At 56.9% G+C, this 20,183-nt stretch overlaps 7 protein-coding genes across 7 annotated transcripts; 4 read left to right on the top strand and 3 right to left on the bottom strand.

Moving 5' to 3' along the window:
* Positions 1 to 1,744: 1,744 nt before the first annotated feature.
* On the bottom strand, positions 1,745 to 4,363 carry IUM83_12987 (uncharacterized protein; the record flags this gene model as incomplete). Its single annotated transcript, XM_067937635.1, has 5 exons — positions 1,745 to 1,755; positions 1,835 to 2,397; positions 2,474 to 3,867; positions 3,931 to 4,181; positions 4,261 to 4,363. The coding sequence occupies 5 exons, from the start codon at positions 4,361 to 4,363 to the stop codon at positions 1,745 to 1,747; spliced, it is 2,322 nt and encodes a 773-aa protein (XP_067795755.1).
* A 146-nt stretch (positions 4,364 to 4,509) lies between these two features.
* IUM83_12986 (uncharacterized protein) lies at positions 4,510 to 5,491 on the top strand (the record flags this gene model as incomplete). Its single annotated transcript, XM_067937634.1, has 2 exons — positions 4,510 to 5,041; positions 5,145 to 5,491. 2 exons carry the CDS (start codon positions 4,510 to 4,512, stop codon positions 5,489 to 5,491), a joined length of 879 nt encoding a protein of 292 aa, XP_067795774.1.
* Positions 5,492 to 6,143: 652 nt separating this feature from the next.
* On the top strand, positions 6,144 to 7,946 carry IUM83_12985 (AGC protein Kinase; the record flags this gene model as incomplete). The annotated part of the gene is made up of 2 exons (XM_067937633.1): positions 6,144 to 6,614; positions 6,711 to 7,946. 2 exons carry the CDS (start codon positions 6,144 to 6,146, stop codon positions 7,944 to 7,946), a joined length of 1,707 nt encoding a protein of 568 aa, XP_067795719.1.
* Positions 7,947 to 10,749: 2,803 nt separating this feature from the next.
* IUM83_12984 (Lipase 2) lies at positions 10,750 to 12,388 on the bottom strand (the record flags this gene model as incomplete). Its single annotated transcript, XM_067937632.1, has 3 exons — positions 10,750 to 11,987; positions 12,062 to 12,265; positions 12,349 to 12,388. 3 exons carry the CDS (start codon positions 12,386 to 12,388, stop codon positions 10,750 to 10,752), a joined length of 1,482 nt encoding a protein of 493 aa, XP_067795718.1.
* Positions 12,389 to 13,648: 1,260 nt separating this feature from the next.
* On the top strand, positions 13,649 to 15,166 carry IUM83_12983 (putative seven transmembrane receptor-rhodopsin family; the record flags this gene model as incomplete). Its single annotated transcript, XM_067937631.1, has 1 exon — positions 13,649 to 15,166. The coding sequence occupies one exon, from the start codon at positions 13,649 to 13,651 to the stop codon at positions 15,164 to 15,166; it is 1,518 nt and encodes a 505-aa protein (XP_067795757.1).
* A 2,402-nt stretch (positions 15,167 to 17,568) lies between these two features.
* On the top strand, positions 17,569 to 18,837 carry IUM83_12982 (isocitrate dehydrogenase [NADP], mitochondrial; the record flags this gene model as incomplete). Its single annotated transcript, XM_067937630.1, has 1 exon — positions 17,569 to 18,837. One exon carries the CDS (start codon positions 17,569 to 17,571, stop codon positions 18,835 to 18,837), a length of 1,269 nt encoding a protein of 422 aa, XP_067795742.1.
* Positions 18,838 to 19,050: 213 nt separating this feature from the next.
* IUM83_12981 (putative secreted RxLR effector protein) lies at positions 19,051 to 19,803 on the bottom strand (the record flags this gene model as incomplete). Its single annotated transcript, XM_067937629.1, has 1 exon — positions 19,051 to 19,803. The coding sequence occupies one exon, from the start codon at positions 19,801 to 19,803 to the stop codon at positions 19,051 to 19,053; it is 753 nt and encodes a 250-aa protein (XP_067795756.1).
* Positions 19,804 to 20,183: the final 380 nt, after the last annotated feature.

Here is a 20,183-nt window from a genome sequence, read left to right as displayed (position 1 = left end):
TTTCCAACGGGGCGGTATGTGTCCGAAGATTGTTCGCTTGATTCGCACCCGTCATTCGATATGGATCCACGGAAAAGGGTGTAGGTATCAAATGGAGATTTGAGCGTGTCTTCCAACTCGCCATCGACTATCTCACGCTGATGCATGTAATGTGGGAGCTCATCGTCATCGTCATCGTACATGCCAAAGCTCCCAGACGAACAGACTCCACCGATGCGGATTGGGTTTCGCTTCTTTTGGGACTTCTCAGTAACTGCACTCGGAGATCTCGCTGCCAGGATCTTAGAAGGAACTGTTCCTGGGAACGTTGAAAGATCGTCTCCGTAGTCAACATACGGATTGCTGCCACGTGTGGTGGGTTTGCTACATTCCTCGATGTATAAGGGGTTAGGCTCTCCATTCGACAACGGCATCTTTCGGCTTAAATCCACCGCGCAGACACCGATTACCGGCTTGTAGAAGCCGCCCAGTAACTGGTCGTATACTGTAATATTGAGCCTGGGTGCATACAACGAGTCCAGTGGCATCTTCACCGGTACAACAATTCGTTGCAAGAAGTTCGGATTCCGGCTACTCGGCTTCGAGGATGGGTTCGTGAACTTCGGCTGGTTTGTCTTGGTGATTTCACCGATCTCAAATTTCGCAAACGGTGTGTTGATAGGCATAAACCCCGTTGGTTGGAGCCCGCGGCATCCCAAGCACATGATTTCAACGAAAGCCTCTTCGGCGGGTGGGCGAATCGACTCTGGGGGTTCTACAATGACGCCTGGTGTATCCTTCTTAATAAGATCAAATGAGAGCAACAACTCGCCTTGCGTGTCTCCCGGCTTTTCGTAACAAATAGGGTACCATTTCGGACGAGGTGCCGAGTACTCACCATTGGCCCGGATTTTGGAATACTCCGAGGACGACATCTGTGGAAAATCTGCTAAGCTGAACTTTAGCCCGCCGACATAGTCGTCTGCATCGTAACGATCCCAATCGTACACTTGCAGTGACACTTTAGGTAAAAATTGTTCGTTCTGAGGGAGCTCAACATCGAGCACAACCGTCTCATAAAAGCAAGGGTCTCGCGTCGACATCCGTGTACTGACTTGGCCTTCAGAGCCAACGCAGGCCACCTTCACATACGGATCCAGTAGACCGTCGAAGTCGGCAGCTGGTAAACACTTTCCTTGGAAAACATGAACGAAAAGCATGTATTTCATGTACTGCACCGTCGTGTTCGCGTATTGTCGCCACTGTTGCGCAATTTCTTCCTCGGGTCGCTCTCTGTGCTCGGAATCTTCAAGGCGAAGATTCATTAGTATGTTCCCAGTAAAGTCGTGGTCCTTTAGCTCGTGTAACACCTTGTCTTCGTTAAGAACAACCCACTGTGGTGGTGGGATGGTCTTTAGCGCGTCGGAATCTTGGCAAAATAGATCTTCGGCCTTAAATCGAGCGAAGCAGATACAGCGCGACTCGTTCATAGTCTGGCGTATGAGGTGCACGAACACGTCAGGGACTTGGTCAAGGTATGCAGGAAGTTCCACGTCAAGGACGTCAAGATATTGGTTGAAGTGGCAAATCCCAGAGACGTTGTGTGCCCGCGAACTCTCAACGCTGTGTCGACCCACCGAAATCTTTAACGACATTCGGGTGTTTCGATTCCAATTCGTTTTGCTGGTGAAAACTGGAATTTCCGTCCCGTAAAATAGCGCCGCTCGCAATGTGTATCTTTTCATCTTCGGCACGACGGACGTATTTAATAGGTTCCTGACATGTGCTTCATCAGTCACGGACTGTAACCCATCTTCAACACGTAGTGACATCAAAAGCCGTCCACGATACGTACTAGCATGCACAGGGTGCTTCTGCATTAGCTGTAGCGCGCTCGAGTCGGTATCGTAACCCACTGGGGGTCCGTACAGATTTGCCCACACCTGCTTAAATTGGTTGGGGTAGTTTAGCACTTGCTTAAACGAAAACGGTTCCAAAAGATTGGCAACGAGCTGATCTGCGGTCATGTCCCAATCCCACATCGACAGGAAAATGTTATCGCTCATGGTTGGCAAAAGGACGGGGAACCACAATTCTTGGTTGAACGCCACAGCTAGATTTTCACTGCCCTTCACGGTCACTTTTTTCGTCTCCAGTACATCCTGGCCAGCGAAGTACGCTCGAACGTAGCCATCGATACCGCCGTGCATCATCATACTGTAGTCCATATCTGGTAGCTCTTCGGCTCGATAAATAGTAATCACTAAAAAGCTCAGCTTTTGAGTGACGCGCGGGGGGACCAATACCATTGAGTTGATGTCTGCCTTTGACTTCACAGCATGTTCGTCTGGGTCTCTGTCTTCGGCAGGGTCATACAACTTCATTTTGTCGTTTGGTCCTAATACGACAAGCGAAAGGCTGGCCGTTCAAAATACAACAACTGTCAGATACGCACGCATATAATGATATAAGATGCACAATGTATCATACTCACAGCACATAGCCCTGAATGCTGTCACTGTTTGTTGTCCCGCTGCCGACCAGTGCCACCCATTTCCGTTTCAATTCATGGTCTGGTTGAAAGTACACATACGGGATGTCCACAGAGAAGAAACCAATAAGGTCATCGAACGCACGAGAAACAGCCAACCGGTTCGCTGAGGTACCAGGCCCATCAGCGTCGAACACCGAAATCTTGATACTTCCTTGTTGTACGGTATCTTTGTCCATCTTTCGGAAGTTGAAGTAGAGGTACTCATCAAACACACACGATAGCTGCTTCTGCTTAACGACCGTGTGTTGGCATTGACCAAGACACTCTACGGACACAACAGGATCGCAAAGACCATTGGCGTCCATCGGCTGCAAGTCCCGTACTTCGATGATTCGGACCCGGACTTGGTAGTCACCGGATAGAAACTGCACATTTGACAGTTCCGCGAGCATTTTCTGTCGCTCTTCTTCTCGCTGCTTTCGCTGGGCCTCCGCTTCCTCCCTTCTCGCATTGACATCATCATCGTTACCATCGTTGTTGGCTTCTTCGTTCGTGTCCTCGCCGTGGTTTCCATTATTCCCACCCTCATCTTCAACAGCATCATCAGAACTACCTTGATGGCGCAGGCCGCGGCCACTTGGAACCTCAGTAACGTTGTCAATCTCTCCTTGCTCCAAGCTGCCAATTTCCCTATCCAGGTATTGCATTTCAATAGCCAAACAGATTTTGCCATTGCCATAATTCATCTTGCGTTGCGGACTCAGGTCGCTTGGGCCATCGCTTTCTTTCGACTCAGGTTGTTGCTCCAACGCCAACCAGAAGGCCTGCTTCTCGCCTTGGAAGCGTTTTGTGAACTCATCCAGATCGATGACGCACCGTCCCATGAAGTCACTCGTAAGCAGATCACTGTCCTCAACTGTAAGCTCCAGAAGCTGCTTCTCTCCAGGCACAATCGTAAAGTAAAACCTTTGGCGCCACGACGGATGCAGTGTCTGCTGCTGTGTCTTCGTCCGCTGCGACTGGTTCTTGGTGCACGCAACCCGCACATACGGGTCGCTCGTAGCTTCAATGCCCGTGCCGTCGCACGCAAGCAGTCCCGTCCCCTCCAGAATCGTCACCACATAGAAGTTCGGTGGTTTTGCCGGTTGCTGCTCAGCTTCCTCCTCCTTCGCACTCGCTGGTGGCTGGTCAGACGGAAAACCCGCACCAGAACTCTCCGCAGCAGGCTTCTCCTCACTTGCAGCAGGCGGTCCACCGCTGCTCTTGGGTGACATCGACGCCGTCAACTTCTTGGGTGACGCCGGCTTCTTGTTGGGCGTCCCCCCAGCGTCTTTCCGCGGCGGCGCCATAAACTTGGGCTCATACGTCGCCTCCACCGTCAGCTCCCCGCAGCTCTGCGCGCATCAGCACACGTTAACAATAAATAAAAGAAGCCACTACACAATCAGACGGTTTACCTTCCCGGCGGCGTCCAGCAGCGGTAGTATGTGCGTCGCGGTCGTGTCGGGCGCCAGCGTCTCGATCTGCAGCGCGGCGCTGCCGAGCAGCACGTCGCGGCCGCGCGCGTTGAGCCCGAAGACCTTGAAGAGCACGGCGTCGCCCAGCGGCTTCTTGACGCCGAACGTGAAGTTCTGCGCCCACTGCGGCACCGTCGTCTTGGCCTGTGCGGCCGTGCGTAGCACCACGTCGCCGCACTGCGCCTGGCAATCTGGGGGGTTCACAAATACACGCACAAAAGATAGCGCGTCAGCTTCAGACGCAGCCAGAGAGGGAGAACGGCGGCTTACAGGGGTCGAAGGCTGCGTCGCCGTCGCCCGCCTGGGCCTCGCCCACGCCCGAGGCGCCCGCCACCACGAGCCGCACGCGCGGCGTCTCCACCTCGTCCGCCATCAGGTCTGCGCTCCAGTGCGGAAGTCCGCGAGTGCGGAAAGATCGCCCACTGATTTACTTGAAGCTGCGGCGGGCCAATCAGCGCGCAGCGGAGTGATGGTCAATTTGGTGTTCGTGTGGTGTGCGACGAACACACAAGAACGACCATGACGCCGCGCTGGCTGCTGCTGCTGCTCGGCTGCGCGCTCTTCGCCGCCGCCAGCGCCGCCGACCTGAAGCTGCAGCTGGACGCGGAGCAGCCCGTGACGGTGACGCTGGCGGACGGCTCCACACGCGAGCTGACGGCCGCCGAGTTCGAGCAGCTGGCGCGCGAGCGCTCCGAGCAGCAGGCGCAGCTGCAGCCCAAGGCGGAGCAGGCGGAAACGCGCTGGCAGCGCCAGGGGCTGCGCGACATCGAGACGCAGGACCCGCAGTTCGCGCTGCATATCGACCTGGCCAGGCGCGCCTTCAAGGAGCTGCAGCGCCACGGCTACGCGCGGGGCTACGCGCTCTCGGGCTTCAGCGAGCAGGAGGCGCGCCCCAGACAGCGGCAGGCGGCGGCCGACTACTACGTGGAGCTGGTGCTCACGTCCAGGAAGGACCCGAGCAGCGGCGTGCCGGCCAAGACGGGCACGGGCACCAGGAAGCACGACGACGGACCGCTCAGCTACGAGGTGCAGCTGCTGCTGGACGCGCAGGGTGCGTACTATGCGCGCGACCTGACTGAGGCGGGTCAGGCACAGAGTATTGCAGGGTTACAGTGGTTGACAGGCTTGTGCTGTGCTGTTCGGTGTGTGCGCAGAGCGCTTTTCGGTGGTGACGGCGTGGGAGCTCAGCGAGAAGGAGCCGTCCAAGGGCCAGCGCAGACGGCGCGTGGCGCGGCTGTCCATCCAGCCGACAGAGGCGCTGCTGGAGCGCCAGGCGAAGCGGGTGCTCACCCGACCGGCGTTCGCAACGTGGCTCCTGGCTGGAGGCCTGGCGCTCATCGCCGCCGGCGTGCTGGTCATGTACAACACGCGCAACCCAGTGCCAGCGCCCAAGCCACGGCGGCGCTCAAGCGACATCTGGGAGCTCGTCGACGAGAATGACAAGCCCATCAAGCTCGAGCCCAAGAAGCAGCAGCCGGCGCAAGACAAGAAGAACGACTAGCGCGTGTCACGTAGGGCCAGCCGGCCAGCTGGGGCTGCAAAAGCAAGGGCTCAGCTTTTTGAGACGAGTGAATGGAGAGTCTCTCTTTGTTAAAGGATCCCGCCGCGTAGCGGCGTGCTTGGCTAGTCGCAATTGCACGACGCGACGGCACGAAGGTAGCCATTACGGCGGCGGACTGCAACCGCTTGAAGAGCGTCCGGTGCCAAATCGCAGGAGCGTGTTCAACGTGGGCGGCCGATGCCTTCGCCTCGTAAAGAGTGAGAGAGCTAGCGAGCGAGCTGGCACGGCGCATGGATGCGCAGCCGGTTTCTACCGTTTTCAAGGTCTCGGCGCAGCAAGCAGCAGCGAGCGAGGGTATTGCTTGGTGAGTGATAGAGCTGCCCGCTATGTCGGGCAGCCAGCAGACCGTGCATGTACATGTGCAGTTTGTATCGCGGGCTGGCTGCTCCATCTGCGGCCGGTGTCAAGAGTGCCGCCGATATTCGCCGCGAGGCGGTGGGGCAGCTGGCGTCTGGCTCTCGCTGATTGGCTGGCGCGATTTGCCTCTTTTCTGCCAATGGCAGCGGCTTCTCGCCCACACTGGCGTTGAATATGAATCAGACTGCGCAGCCCAGCGCCAGCCAGCCACTCTCGAATACAGTAACTTCCCAGCATGGCGACGCTGAGCGTGCTGGTCACGGGCTTCGGCGTGGTGCGCGACGGCGCGCAGCCGGACTGCGCCGTGTTCCTGGGCACGGTGCAGCAGGGCGGCGGCGCGGCCTGGACGGTGTACCGGCCGTTCGAGGCCTTCCAGCGGCTCGGGCAGCAGCTCGCGCTCATCTTCGGCCAGGCCGTGCCCGCCTGCCCGCCGCGCGCGTTCGACGTGCGCTTCCCGGAGTCGCTGGAGAAGGCGCGCGTGGACCTGAGCATGTGGGTCATGCAGCTGCTGCAGCACCCGCCCATCTACCAGTCGCACGTGTTCGTGGACTTCGTGAGCGCCGACGCCAACGTGGCGCCTCTTGGGCTGCAGGGCGCCGCTCCCGGGGCCGCACGCAGCAACATCGGCGACCTGGACATGGACGAGATGTTCGACTCCACCACGGACGACGACCCGCGCTCGCACGACGAGCTGCACGACGACGACGTGGGTGGATGGTTGCCGCATTCATATTTGGGTTTTATTGGAGTAACTGACTGACGTGTTTTGGGTTTTATGGGTTTTATGGCTTTGATGCTGCAGATGTTCCAGTTCGACTACAACACGGACATGTCGGGCGCCGGCCTGGACCAGCAGACGCTGCTGGAGGAGACGCAGATGCAGCACGCGCAGCAGCTGCAGGAGCAGAAGAAGCGCAGCGAGCGCGTGACGCTCGAGGACTTCGTCATGATCAAGGTCATCGGCAAGGGCAGCTTCGGCAAGGTGCTGCTGGTGCGCAAGCGCGACACGGGCCTCATCTACGCCATGAAGGTGCTGCGCAAGGAGAACATCATCAAGCGCAACCAGGTGGAGCACACGCGCACCGAGCGCCACGTGCTCGGCTACGTGCGCCACCCGTTCATCGTGGGGCTCAACTACGCCTTCCAGACGTCCGAGAAGCTCTACTTCGTGCTCGACTACTGCGCCGGCGGAGAGCTCTTCTTCCACCTGGGCAAGGTGCAGCGCTTCCCCGAGCACCGCGCGCGCTTCTACGCGGCCGAGATCACGCTCGCCATCGAGTACGTGCACAACTTGGACGTGATCTACCGCGATTTGAAACCTGAGAACGTGCTGCTCGACGAGAACGGACACATCCGCCTCACGGACTTCGGCCTCTCGAAGGAGGGCATCCAGGACGACTTCTCGGGCGCCAACTCGTTCTGCGGCACGCCCGAGTACCTGGCGCCGGAGATTTTGAACCGCTCGGGCCACGGCCGAGCGGTGGACTGGTGGTCGCTGGGCGCGCTGTTGTACGAAATGCTCACGGGTCTACCGCCGTTCTACTGTCGCGACCGCGACCGTCTTTTCGAGAAGATCCGCAAGGGCGATCTGAGTTTCCCCAAGTATTTGTCGCCGAACGCCAAGGACTTGCTCAAGAGGCTGCTGGAGCGAGACCCGACGCGTCGTCTGGGAACGGGACCCACCGACGCAGGTGAGATCAAGAACCACCCATTTTTCGCAGAGATCAAGTGGGACGCGCTTGCGGGCGGTCAGCTGCCGCCTCCGTGGCGTCCGACGTTCTCGGGTGCGCTTGACACGTCCCAGTTCGACCGCGAATTTACGGACATGCCCGTAGTGAGCCCCGACAACAACGTGCGTGGTATGGCGATGGCTATGGGACGACGACCTGCGAATGGTAACGCCTACGGAAGCAGTCTCACGGGCAATGACCCCTTCAAGGGCTTCACGTACACGGAGGATTCTTACTTGCAAGACGGTCTCCCGGGTCGCAGCCCTGGCACGCGAGGCAGCGCCCGTATCCGGCACCACAACATGTAACAAGGTGGAGCCCATGGGGGCTCAGTGTCGTACCACAAAAGATGAAGCGGGAGTCAATAGCAGAAGGAGAGGCAGGAGAAAGATTCGGGTATTCGAGCCGGCAAAAGCATTGTGTTGTATGTGTAACAAAGCAATGCTTGCGGCTCGGTCGAGGGACGACAAGTGCAGGATTTGAGGCACCCTCAGGCTGTAGGGAGAGGAAAGAAGGCAAGGTGACAAAGGGTATGTACATATATTTGCTGAACTTCCACGGCAGCTCGCTAACGTCAATTAGAGAAAAGTTTTTGCGCACTAAGGCAAGCTTCGCGCTTGACCGCTTCACGTTCTCTTCTCTTGGGTTCAGTTTTCTGGGAGGGGCTGAATCAGCAGATCACGGCGTTGAGGTAGGGAGGAAATGCTGGGTGCAAGCAAGACTTGTGCATTTTCGAAATGGTTGGTCATCACTTGAAAGAGCCGTTGGAAAAGTTCCGGTGAATCGCTGTCGAAGTGTGTTCCAGCCATGTGATTCTTCTCAACCCGATGAACGTACCAGTTTCCTCGCCTCAACTTGGATAAATTGTCGGGATCCGTTGGATCTAGGTCTGGCACCTGCCTTCGGTTGAATGCGTCTCGGGTTTTTAGCGCTTGTTCCTCCACTGAAGTTGCGGATTCGGTTGTTGCAGATCACTCATTGATGACGATGTTGATGTAGTCGACTCAGTATCACTGTCGGCGGGTTTCTTGGATGGTTTGCCGTCGATCAAAGAAGCCCAAGGCTGCAGCATCGAGTGAAGATTCACGGCTCCGTCGTTCTCACCCCACAGTTCTCGATCGAAGCCGTCAAATATCATGTGAATTGTGCGAGCGTGGTGACGCATGATCAGCAGAAGAGTGTATAAGGAGGGAATTGAGGCGTAGTCCAGTGATCGGCCTCGTTGGCGCAAGACTGGAAGAAACCCAAGCAAACTGACTATTTAGATGGTGGTCAACACCGCGTCTCCAGTGGAAACATTGAATGGTGCAGCAAGCGCGAGGACGAATACGAGTGCACCCAAGCAATCTCAACATGAGGCGGCGTGACATGGCTGGAAGCTGCAACCGGAACGAGGAAGTTATTATCCATGTGGATCAACCGCGCGTTGCGGTTCATGCATTCTTGGGGCAGGATGTTGAACACCAGTGGAGCCGTTGGTGCGCCCGTAGGCTGACAGGATCTCTCGGAATGTGGTCACGCACTGCCACTGCGGCATCTTGAAATCGAACACTCGACGCAGCACAGGCCAGTCCGTGTGCAGCTTGAACCAAACTCCTAGCACCGCCCCGATGAAGTGTCCGAGCGAATACGGCACCATCCACAGCTCGTGCAACCCGAAGAGATGCGTCACGGTTGAGCCTGTCAGAGGCCCAGCGATGGAAACCAGACTGACAACCCACCAGTAGTCGCTACCTACTCCGAAGAAGTCCGAGCAGATCAGCTAGTACAGCTCCAACTCTGTGGTGCCTCCGAAGCTGTGAGCGACCACCAGATGCACGGGGTTGTCCGCACTCCACTTCGGATACAGTGGAGTTTCGTACGTGGCACCGTAGCGATTGTGGCCAGCGTTACGACTATGTTGCTCACCGTAGTCGACGCGACCACAGTAAAGCTGGTTGAAATGTTCGCAGGCTCGGTTGTGGTCGGATGACAACGCCCCCACGTCCACCATGAGGTGGTTTTGGTGCAACTCGCGGAGGCCCTTCTCCGGCCAGTATGGTGATCACGAATTCCACAACGGATGGGCTTTGCCATAGCCGAAGACGCAGTGGGCCAGCACGACTGGGAATTGTATGGTTATGGCCGTCATCGTTGTTAGTCGCCAAGTGCCAGACGATCTCAATGGTGTTTGGATGCTGCTGGACGCTTGACGCAGGAGTGCAAAATGACAAGAAGCCCGTGCGCCGGCCGTTGCGAATGGGAAGTGTTTGTTTGCATTGTCGGACCCGATGCTGGTTGCGGCAGCGCAAGGAATGCCGCCGAATTCGTTGAGGTCTAAGATAGGCCTGCAGTAACAAGATGGCAGCACTACCTCGCAAGAATTTGTTTTCTCGAATTGGCGTCTACTCTTCTCCATTGGTCCAGTGGACGTCGCACGCTGGTTTGAGCGCTGGTAACTTCTGGTAGAGTTTGAACCACAGCACAAAGGCAACGCACGCGAGCCAGATCAAACTCCTCGCACCATTTTGCCGCCGCTCACGCCGACCAAGTGTGCCACAGTGGACCCTGCTAGCGGTCCAGCAATTGACACAATGCTTTTCACCCAGCCGTAGTCACTCCCGACACCGAGGAAATCTGCACACAGCAGTTGGTACAGTTCCAGAGCTGTAGTTGCACCGAGGCTGTGTCCGACCAAGTGTACACGATTCGAGGCGCTCCAGTTGGGATGCAGTGGCGTTTTGTACCTAGACTCGAAGCGTTCGTGTCCAGTTCGTCGATTGGACCCCCGTACAGTTGATAAAAGGCTTCACAAGCTCGATCGTGGTGCGATGTCAACGGCCCAACGTGCAACACAGTGTGGTTCTCGTTCAGCTTGTCCAGAATCGTCTCGGGCCATATGGGCACCAGCGATTCCACATCGGCAGAGTATTGCCGAAGCCAAACACGCCATGGATGGACACCACCGGGAACTTCGTGGTGGTAGAACTGGCGTTTGTCTCCATGTGTCCGACGCGATGCCAGATACGAAGTGGCGGATGCTGAGAATGTCAGTGTTCTTGCGGTTAACGAGGACAACTACTGTCTACAATGCTTACTAGCCTCTCGTCCCATGCGAGTTTCTGTGCTGCTTCAACTGTAGAATGGCGCGCGGATGCTGGTGCCGCTGCCATGGCGATACATTTTATGGTGTCCGCCATTGGAAGCCTTCGAGTTCTGCCGCTCGTACTCCTTGCTCATGAGCGTGAACAAGCTCTTGTACAAGTCGGCGGCGTTGCTGTCCCAGTACGTCCCTGCGAGGTGGTTGCTGTCGACGCGGTAGACGTACCAGCGCCCCTTTTCAAAGCGTCTCGGGCCGCGAGACTGCAGTTCGTCGTCCGTGTCCCGGTTGAAGCCGTCGATGGAGATATGAGATTCGCAGCGTGCCAGAGCTTCGTCTTTCAAGGACGAAGAGGACGACGTCACTGGCAGGGACGGAGCGGGCGGACCCGAGTCACTGCTGTTGATCTCCTTCTCCATCTCCTGCGGCGAAGGGAACCACGGTCTCAACATCGAGCGGATATTCACCACACCGTCGTTGTGCTCCCAACTACCCGGCTCGTAGCCGTCGAAGATCATGGGAAGGCTCCTGGCACGACGTCGAATGAGCCACTTGAGGCCGTACATCGTCGGCATCTTGGACACGTCGAGCTTCTTCAGCTTGTAAAGCAGGTAGCCCAAGACCAACACACTGGCAACTGATCGCACGGCACGGCTCCTCCCCAGTGCCGGCCACCATCTCTGAAATCGCCCCCAACGCAGCAATATCAGCAACGCAATGGCGACTCCTTCGCCGTAAGGACGGTGGACAGTCTTCGGCGAGGTGGTGATACTCAGCAAGTGCAGCTTGTCCATGTGCTGCAGCTCGGCGTTGCGCGATATGCGGTGCTCTGGCAGTGTGCCATGGACCACCAGGTCGCGCGAAGAATTCACGGGCCCGTTGGCCACCAGCAAGTCCTTGAGGGAGTACCGTTTCCAGTGGTCCATGTGCAGGTCCGCCGCGTTCCGCAGCACGGGGAACTTCCAGTACAATTTGATCCACGAGCCCAGCACGATGCCCAGCAGGTGCACGGGGCCTCCGTGCACCACTTGGCCGCCCTCCATGCCAATCAAGTGGGTCAGCGTGGAGCCCGTCAAGGGCCCAGCGATGCACGTGATGCTCGCCACCCACTTGTGCGAGCTGCCGACGCCGAAGAAGTCGGCGCTCAGCATCTGGAACAGCTCGATGGCCGTGGTGGACCCGAAGCTGTGGCCCAGCAGGTGCACAGGGTTGTCCTCGCTCCAGTTGGGGTGCAGCGGCGTGTCGAACTGCGCCCCGTAGCGATCGTGGCCTAAAACCATGAAGAAAAGTCCATTTTCAATGGGAATTGCGAGCTCCTCAGTCGGTAGCAGCACTGCACTCTACCCGTGTCCTTGGAGTGCTGCTCTCCGTAGTCCACGCGGCCCCCCACCAACTGATAGAACACCTCGCAGGCGCGGTCGTGGTCGGACGACACGCCGCCGACGTCCACCAGCAGATGGTTGGGGTTGATCCGCCGCAGCTCCCGCTCGGGCCAGTACGGCACCCAGTGGCCCCACAGCGGCCGCTGCCGCCCGAAGCCGAACACGCCTGCAGGCGAGCACAAAGAGGAAGAGGCTCAAGCTGCTGGAGGCGATGGAGTCTATGCGTGTTGGAGTGGGCTGCTTGCGTACCGTGGATGAGGATGACGGGGAACTTGGTGCGCGCGCTCATGGGGACGCGGCGGCGAGTGACCGATTTGGGAGAATGATCCCGCTCAACTTCAACGAGTCCGGCGTGAAGTGCGCCGGCCAATCAGGGGGCACAATCAGGGGGCACGACTAGCTCGAAGCCGTCCCTTTGAGAAGAGCAAAATTGAATATGGAAGAGAAGAATGCGTGACGGTTCGTTTAAACGGCGCTCTGGAAGAGCTGCGCGGCGGCCGTAGTGGCTGCTGCTGCAAAGATGATTATAAAATAAGATCTTCAAGACCTCGCTATTCGGACGCAAGGATTAAATTAAAACCGAGTGTTTGCACATGCTCGTAAGCAACTTTTTGTTTGACGCGGTCTCATGTATAGCGGCGATAGCCATGACTGTAGCCCTACTCCTCAAATTAATATTTCCCTGTCGTGACATCAATTGGCTTCTGTCGGCGGAGCTCGATCTAACTCTCACAGTGGCAGCAACTAATACTTGACGTAACTTCATGGGAGGAGCTGCAAAGTCAAAGAACTGGCTACCAGCTCGAGTACGCTTCAAGTGAATAATCGTTCAATGAACTGAACGACGTGAACAGTGTTCATGTCAAATGTGGTGCAGCATGTCGCTTGCAACCAGGGCAATCGGTAAGTTTTGGGTTACCACGTTTCGAGTCGCGCGGCTTGCGGATCTTCGACGCTGTTACGACCGACTGGTAACTCTGTTTCTCGGCGACGTTGTATAATAATTCAATCACGAGAACAGCCCTGAGTTGCAGAGCTCATGATGTCCACAGCTGCTGCTGCGCTGCAAGAGGCACGCGCCACGTCAGTATGCTCCCTCGCAGCAGTGTCCTGATATAAGAGACAGCTCGACGCTGTCATCATCGCCGGTAAAACCCCGCGGAAGCTCTGTATACCATGAATACAGCACACAAACGCTAATACATATACAGCGAACGCCGCCGTCCGGCCGGTCGTACGTCGAGAGCGCAATCACACCCTCGCCGATCTGCAGCAATCCATGCCGCCACCTGCTCGACGAAGAGGCAATACCGTGCCGTGAGACTCCTTCGGACGGATATCCATCGTCCTGGGCCCGTCTTTGCCCTGATTTCTCCGCCAATCCCCGCTCTCCAAAATCCTTTTTGCGCCAATCGCCTCGTCGCACTTAGCCGCGTTTGACTCGTTACCGCTCCATTATCATGTTCATTCCCTTCCTAACTCCGTTCTCTACCAGCGACCGCCGTGGGCGCCAGTCCGCGACTGCGACTGCGACTGCCTCGAGCCCGCCATGGACACGCCCATGCACGCCATCAACGAGTCCAGCCTCATGCTGGGCAACGCCACGGGCCACGCGCAGGTGCTGGGGCTGCCGCTCAACTGGGTGGAGACGCACCGCGCGCTGAGCCTGCTGCTGGCCTTCGCGTGCTGCGTGGTGGCCACGCTGCTGAGCGCCTACAACATCGTGCAGCACCTGGCGCACTACTCGCGGCCGCAGCTGCAGCGCTACATCGTGCGCATCCTCGTGGTGGTGCCGGTCTACGCGCTGGGCTCGCTGCTGTCGCTGACGTTCGTGAACCAGGCGCTGTACTTCGACTCGATCCGCGACTGCTACGAGGCCTTCGTGGTCTACAGCTTCCTGGCGCTCGTGCTCAGCTTCGCGGGCGGCGAGTCCGTCTGCGTGCTCAAGATGCAGAGCGAGCCGGACATCCGCCACCCGTGGCCGCTCAGCCGCTGCCTCGAGCCGCTCGGGCGCGACGGCCGCCTGCTGCGGCTCTGCAAGCGCGCCACCATCCAGTTCGTGTTCGTCAAGCCCGTGTTCGCGGCGCTGTCGCTGCTCATGCTGGCCTGCGGCAAGTACCACACGCTCGCGTACCAGTTGATCCTCGTCGTGGTCTACAACATCTCGTACTCGGTGGCGCTCTACGGGCTGTGGCTCTTCTACCTGGCCACGAGGCACATCCTGCAGCCCTTCAACCCCGTGCTCAAGTTCTTCGCCGTCAAGAGCGTCGTGTTCCTCACCTTCTGGCAGAACAGCCTGCTGGACTTCATCCCGGGCATCACCAACGAGCAGACCTTCGCCTGGAAGGACTTCATTCTGTGTGTCGAGATGGTGCCCTTCGCTTTCGTGCACCTGCTGGCCTTCAACTCGAGCCAGTTCAAGAAGAACCTGGACAGACTGCCCGACTCGGAGGTGCTCAACAACATGAAGGAGGTGCTCAGTCTCTCGGACATCTTGGCGGACGCCTACCACAACTTCATGCCGTCCTACCGCGACTACATGCTACAACGCGGCGGCGAGTCTACCGGCCGCGCTCGTGGCAAGAACAAGGCCGCAGGATTCGGCGATACCTCCTCCTCCGAGGGAAGCCCTACGCCCATGGCGCACTCCAACCCGCGCGTGCCGCGCTTCGTGATCGACGATGAAGACGACGACGAGATGGAGGAGATCGACCTCGAGTCCAACGTCACCATCACGACTTCGTCTGCCGAGCTACCTGTGTCTACCAAAAACGCGATGCCCGAGCTAAAATTGCCAGCGAAGAAGGAGGAGGGCACTGGAGAAGCGGATGCAGACGTTGTCATGGCCAATCCGCAGGACGATGATCATGCCAAGACTGATGACGACACCAAAGAGGTCGAACTTGAGGAAGGCACCAATGCAGAGGCTGATCAGCGGTCAGCAGAAGCAGCAGCCGAAGAAGCCCCATCGGTAGAGGCACCTACCCGACAACGGTCCAGCAGCTCGCCAAGTGCCGCCAGTGCTCATGAACGCACGCGGCACGGAGAGGACAGCGCTACTTTGTAGACAAGTCCCCGCTAGCTAGTTAGTAAAACATTATCGTATCGACGCCAATACTTAGTACATAAAATGCAGTTCTGTTATTGTCACGGTCCTGCCTACCAGCACTCAGGCGAAACTACAGATTGAAGCTGCAGAATCGCCGGTAGTCCCCGACAACTTCGGAGTCCAAATTAAAGCTCTGCGTCGAGGAATCCACACCAATTTGGCCGACCCTGCTACCGCCAAAGTGCTCCAAAAATTCAACGTCAAACAGAACTACAGTATAATGCGGGCAACGCCATCTGCCACCCTGGTGTTCGACATGGAGGGTCTTCTTACTTGTGCCCGCTTCAATGCCAAAGGAACTCAATCTAGCTCAGAGTTCTCCTCCCTCTTCGTGCGTTCCTGCTCCAGAGCTGAGCTCAGGCGAGATCTTTATTCACAATTTAGCTCCAAAACCAGTTATGCGATCTTCAGTTCCAAGGTACGCTGCTTTCCGCTTCTTGTTCACCTCCATCTGCGCGGGCTTGTAGCTCTCCACGAGCAGTTTGATCATTTTGTCGCTGTCGTCGCTCAGCACACATAATTTTGCGACGAGCCCACGCCGATCGCATGGTATCCGGATCATATCTCATTAATCCAGACTCAAAACCATCGCTATCATTTCTCCAGTCAGTCGTATGATCCAATAATTTCCTCAATACCAATCATGGGGGACGTCTCCTTGATATTGCCACAAGCTTTCTCTGTACTCGAGCACCAGCAAATCTTTGCATGCGTTGCCTTCATAAATTGCCCTTCATCCATCTCGTTACGAGTCGCCAGAATTCGCAGTAGATCAGCGCAACGACCCAGCAGAAACCCTTTTTGCTGCTATGGACGGAAGACGCAGAGTACTATCCCCGTGATCCCCTTTTGTTCATAATCGTTATCGTTCGCGTCCACAACGATTCATCGTAACAGTAGTCAATCTCAAAAACCAGGTAATACCCGCTTGACCCATCCTGAAAGCAGGCCAACCCACTCACGAGGACGGCACAGAGGACTTTGTCCGTCTTGCTTACCCAGTGGTTCCGGTCCTCGAGCGGTGTATTCCTCGGACGATTTTAAACAGCATCGCCTGGTGCCATCTCTTCCAGCTCGTTCAGTTTCACAACCTGACCTATCCGTTCATTGAACCACGCCACCGAATGCCGCTCAACAATGTTCATGGGGAGTCCACTGGTACGCGCTCTTCAACAGCACCATGGCCCTGACACGAGGGCTCTGCGAGTCGATCTGGAGCTGGAACTCCTTGCTGCGATTCACCGCGACCTCGGCAGCGAACCTCTCCTTGGACACGCGCTGAACTCTCTTGCCGCCGACCCAGCACTCCCCTCGGAAGACTTCGTCGCAAACGACCTTCTGGTTCTTGTAGAGCTTGCTAGCTACGTCGTCACCTCTTGCAGTTGTACCTTCAGACCAGCGCTCACGGTGAAGGCTTCAAGCATTCGGCGGTCCAGTCAGGCAGATCCGAGATGGTCGGTCACCCAACAACTGCGTGTACTGCTGCGGTACCTTCTTGCAGCAAAATCAAAACGGACGCTCCGCCTCGCCGGCGCGAGGATATTTCCCGCCGCCGGCAAAACGCGACTCTGTTGCTCCAAAATGGACTCGTTGTCGCTAACATCGACGCCAAGCAGAGCTGCCATGACATGGTCCATGTGGGCAGCGCCATCAATGCGTCCTTCATGCGGGCGCGTCTTGGTTGAAGTGCATGTGCAACCCTGAAGGATCTGTACTAGAACTTCCTCGGCCAATCGCAGCCCGCAAAATAGTTCCAGTCCAGGGACCTCGAATGACAACTGATGACGACGGCGACGTGAAATGGAAACAAAGGGAAAAAGGGTAACTCGGGGTTAGAGTCCCTACCACACAGCGCTGACTGCCAAGTCAATAGGACAAATAGACATACACAGAACTGTGGTGGCTAACATAATAATGACCCGTGGTTGTTGAGGTACGATATCTGCGATCTCTTAGAATGAACTAAACTTAATATTTTGTCGAGTTAGTCGAATTGGTAGAATCACAACGCCATCGATATGACCATAGATCTAGGTGTCGACTCTCGGCTGGCAGTCATCGCGAGCTGCCTTCGTTTGCTGAGTTTGCCGAGTCAGACAAGAGCTATGCAGGTGTCAAACCAGCAGCATTTTATATTGAGCTCGCGCGTAAGCCCAAAATGGATTTCCAATTGGGTAATGACCCCATTTTTGCCTCTCGGCCTTTACTCAAAATTCGTGCGTCATCGCAACGATAGGACGGATACCGGCGGTCTTGCTGCCTTGCGCTTCCGGTGTCGCCACCGTCTGCCAGCAGCTCATTCCTGCATTTGCCTCCTCGCGCACACACACACCCTCCCCTCCTCCTCCGTTAGCAGCAGCATGGGCACCGGCATCCAGAAGATCCACGTGGCCAACCCGGTCGTGGAGCTCGACGGCGACGAGATGACGCGCATCATCTGGAAGGACATCCGCGAGAAGCTCATCCTGCCCTTCCTGGAGCTGCAGATCGAGTACTACGACCTCGGGCTTGAGCACCGCGACGCCACCAACGACGAGGTGACGCTCGAGGCCGCGCGCGCCATCAAGCGCCACCACGTGGGCATCAAGTGCGCCACCATCACGCCCGACGAGGCGCGCGTCGAGGAGTTCGGGCTCAAGAAGATGTGGCTCAGCCCCAACGGCACGCTGCGCAACGAGCTGGGCGGCACGGTCTTCCGCGAGCCCATCGTGTGCAGGAACATCCCCAAGCTCGTGCCTGGCTGGAAGGAGCCCATCATCATCGGCCGCCACGCCTTCGGCGATCAGTACAAGGCCATCGACTTCGTGGCCAACGAGCCCGGCACCTTCAAGCTTACGTTCACGCCCTCGCGCAGCGGCGCCGAGCCCGAGGAGTACCACGTGTACGACTTCCAGGGCTCGGACGGCGGCGTGGGCATGGGCATGTACAACACGGCCGAGTCCATCACGGGCTTCGCCAAGTCGTGCTTCGAGTACGCACTGGAGCGCAAGATGCCGCTGTACATGAGCACCAAGAACACGATCCTCAAGCGCTACGACGGCCGCTTCAAGGACATCTTCCAGAGCATGTACGAGAAGGCGTACGAGGCGCAGTTCAAGGCCGCCGGCATCTGGTACGAGCACCGCCTGATCGACGACATGGTGGCACAGTGCCTCAAGTCCAAGGGAGGTTTCGTCTGGGCCTGCAAGAACTACGACGGCGACGTGCAGTCCGACATCCTGGCGCAGGGCTTCGGCTCGCTGGGGCTCATGACCAGCGTGCTGCTCACGCCCGACGGCCAGACGCTCGAGGCCGAGGCTGCGCACGGCACGGTCACGCGCCACTATCGCGTGCACCAGAAGGGCGGCGAGACGAGCACCAACTCGATCGCGAGCATCTTCGCCTGGACGCGGGGGCTGCTGCACCGCGCCAAGCTGGACGACAACAACCAACTCAAGCTCTTCTGCGAGGAGCTCGAGGCCTGCATCGTGGAGAGCGTCGAGGCCGGCCAGATGACCAAGGACCTGGCGCTGCTCATCCACGGCTCCGACATGAAGCGCGAGCACTACCTCGACACCTTCCAGTTCATCGACCAGATCGCCGTTAACCTGCGCGCGCGCCTAGCCGCCAACTCCAGCTTCCAAGTCTAAGGCAAACAGCGGCCCTGTCGTCCACCGGTCCGTCAGTAAATAAATTCTCATCAAATCAATTGCAACCACTTCAACTTCACTTTGCGTTTCACAAGTCTCAGCTCAACGGAAATGGGTACATTGACGCGCCGTTGTCAGCACACAGCAATGAATGAAACAAGGGCGTGTTTCTTATCGTGTGGTTATATAAGCGCAAGCAAACACTAACAGGCCTCACTTATTCCTCCTATGCAGCTTCGCTTCCTCGCGTTTTGTCAGAAATTCCTCGTAATATTTGTTCGTCTCCATCACTGCGCGCCCATCTTCAGTCATACCTTCGAGTCCCAGCACGTGCTCGACAAAGAACCTGGATTGACGCTTTTCAACCCAAAGCTGGATCTTCACCGCCATTTCAGCGTCGGAGTTTTGGTTATGCGAGACCGAACGCTCGAAGTAGCTGCTGGTCTTCACGTAGTGGTCGAACTTGAGCGCATAGCGCTTGTAGCGTCGGAGCGCGTCGGAGCGCTCGCGTTGAGCCGGCGTCATTTCCTCCAGCTTCAAATTATTCCACACGGTTTCCGTCTGAGTCTTAGCGTACAGCCAGCGGTTCATTTCCACTCCCTCCGCCTTGTACAAATAGTCTTTATAGTGCTTGTAATTGGGGCTGTTCTCCAGCGCTTTCCCCTTCAACCCCACTAGTCCGAGCTTTTCTCTTACTTGTTTGTCGGTCTTGCCGGAGTTGGCCCAGCGCGACGTTTTCCATGACATTTTGGCGTCCGCCGCTAGCGACTTCACCACTGAAATGAAGTCCCTATCTTCAGCCTCAAGATCGACGTCTGTAGCCGTGCCTCGCAACAATCTTCCATTATTGGTGTTCACGTGCTTAATGCTCAGGGATTGGATTTCGGCTCGATTAGCAGCCGCGAGAGGATCGATGATAGTGACCAGGATGAAGGCTGCCACAAGCAGGGCGCGGCACGTTCTCATGGCGAGTGTTATGAAGAAGAGGAAGGGAGACTTGAGGCCTTGCGAGGAATTCACGTAGTGATTGCCAGGTTAGCAACACTGCGTAGATGTACTACATGTAAGTGGAGCGTACCTACCAGTGATCGTTGATTACTCTGGTAATACATATACATGTACCATAGTCAAAAGCCAGAACTATCCAACGATGCATGTACAGCAACGAGATCCGTCTTGTTTAAGAAGGTCTTCGAAACAAGGAAAATAAAGTGTACCGGTACTGTAAAACTGGCTCAATGTGCACTCGATTTGACTAGGTATACACCGCCCTTCTGGAATGGCTTCGGCGGCGTGCAGCCGTTAGTTCTGTCGTTGAGTGCACGTGGCACGTTAGCCACGCGCTC

Source organism: Phytophthora cinnamomi, assembly GCF_018691715.1.
Source record: "Phytophthora cinnamomi strain GKB4 chromosome Unknown Contig19, whole genome shotgun sequence".
NCBI classification, from domain to species: domain Eukaryota; phylum Oomycota; class Peronosporomycetes; order Peronosporales; family Peronosporaceae; genus Phytophthora; species Phytophthora cinnamomi.
This window is presented reverse-complemented; position numbering and strand designations above follow the sequence as displayed.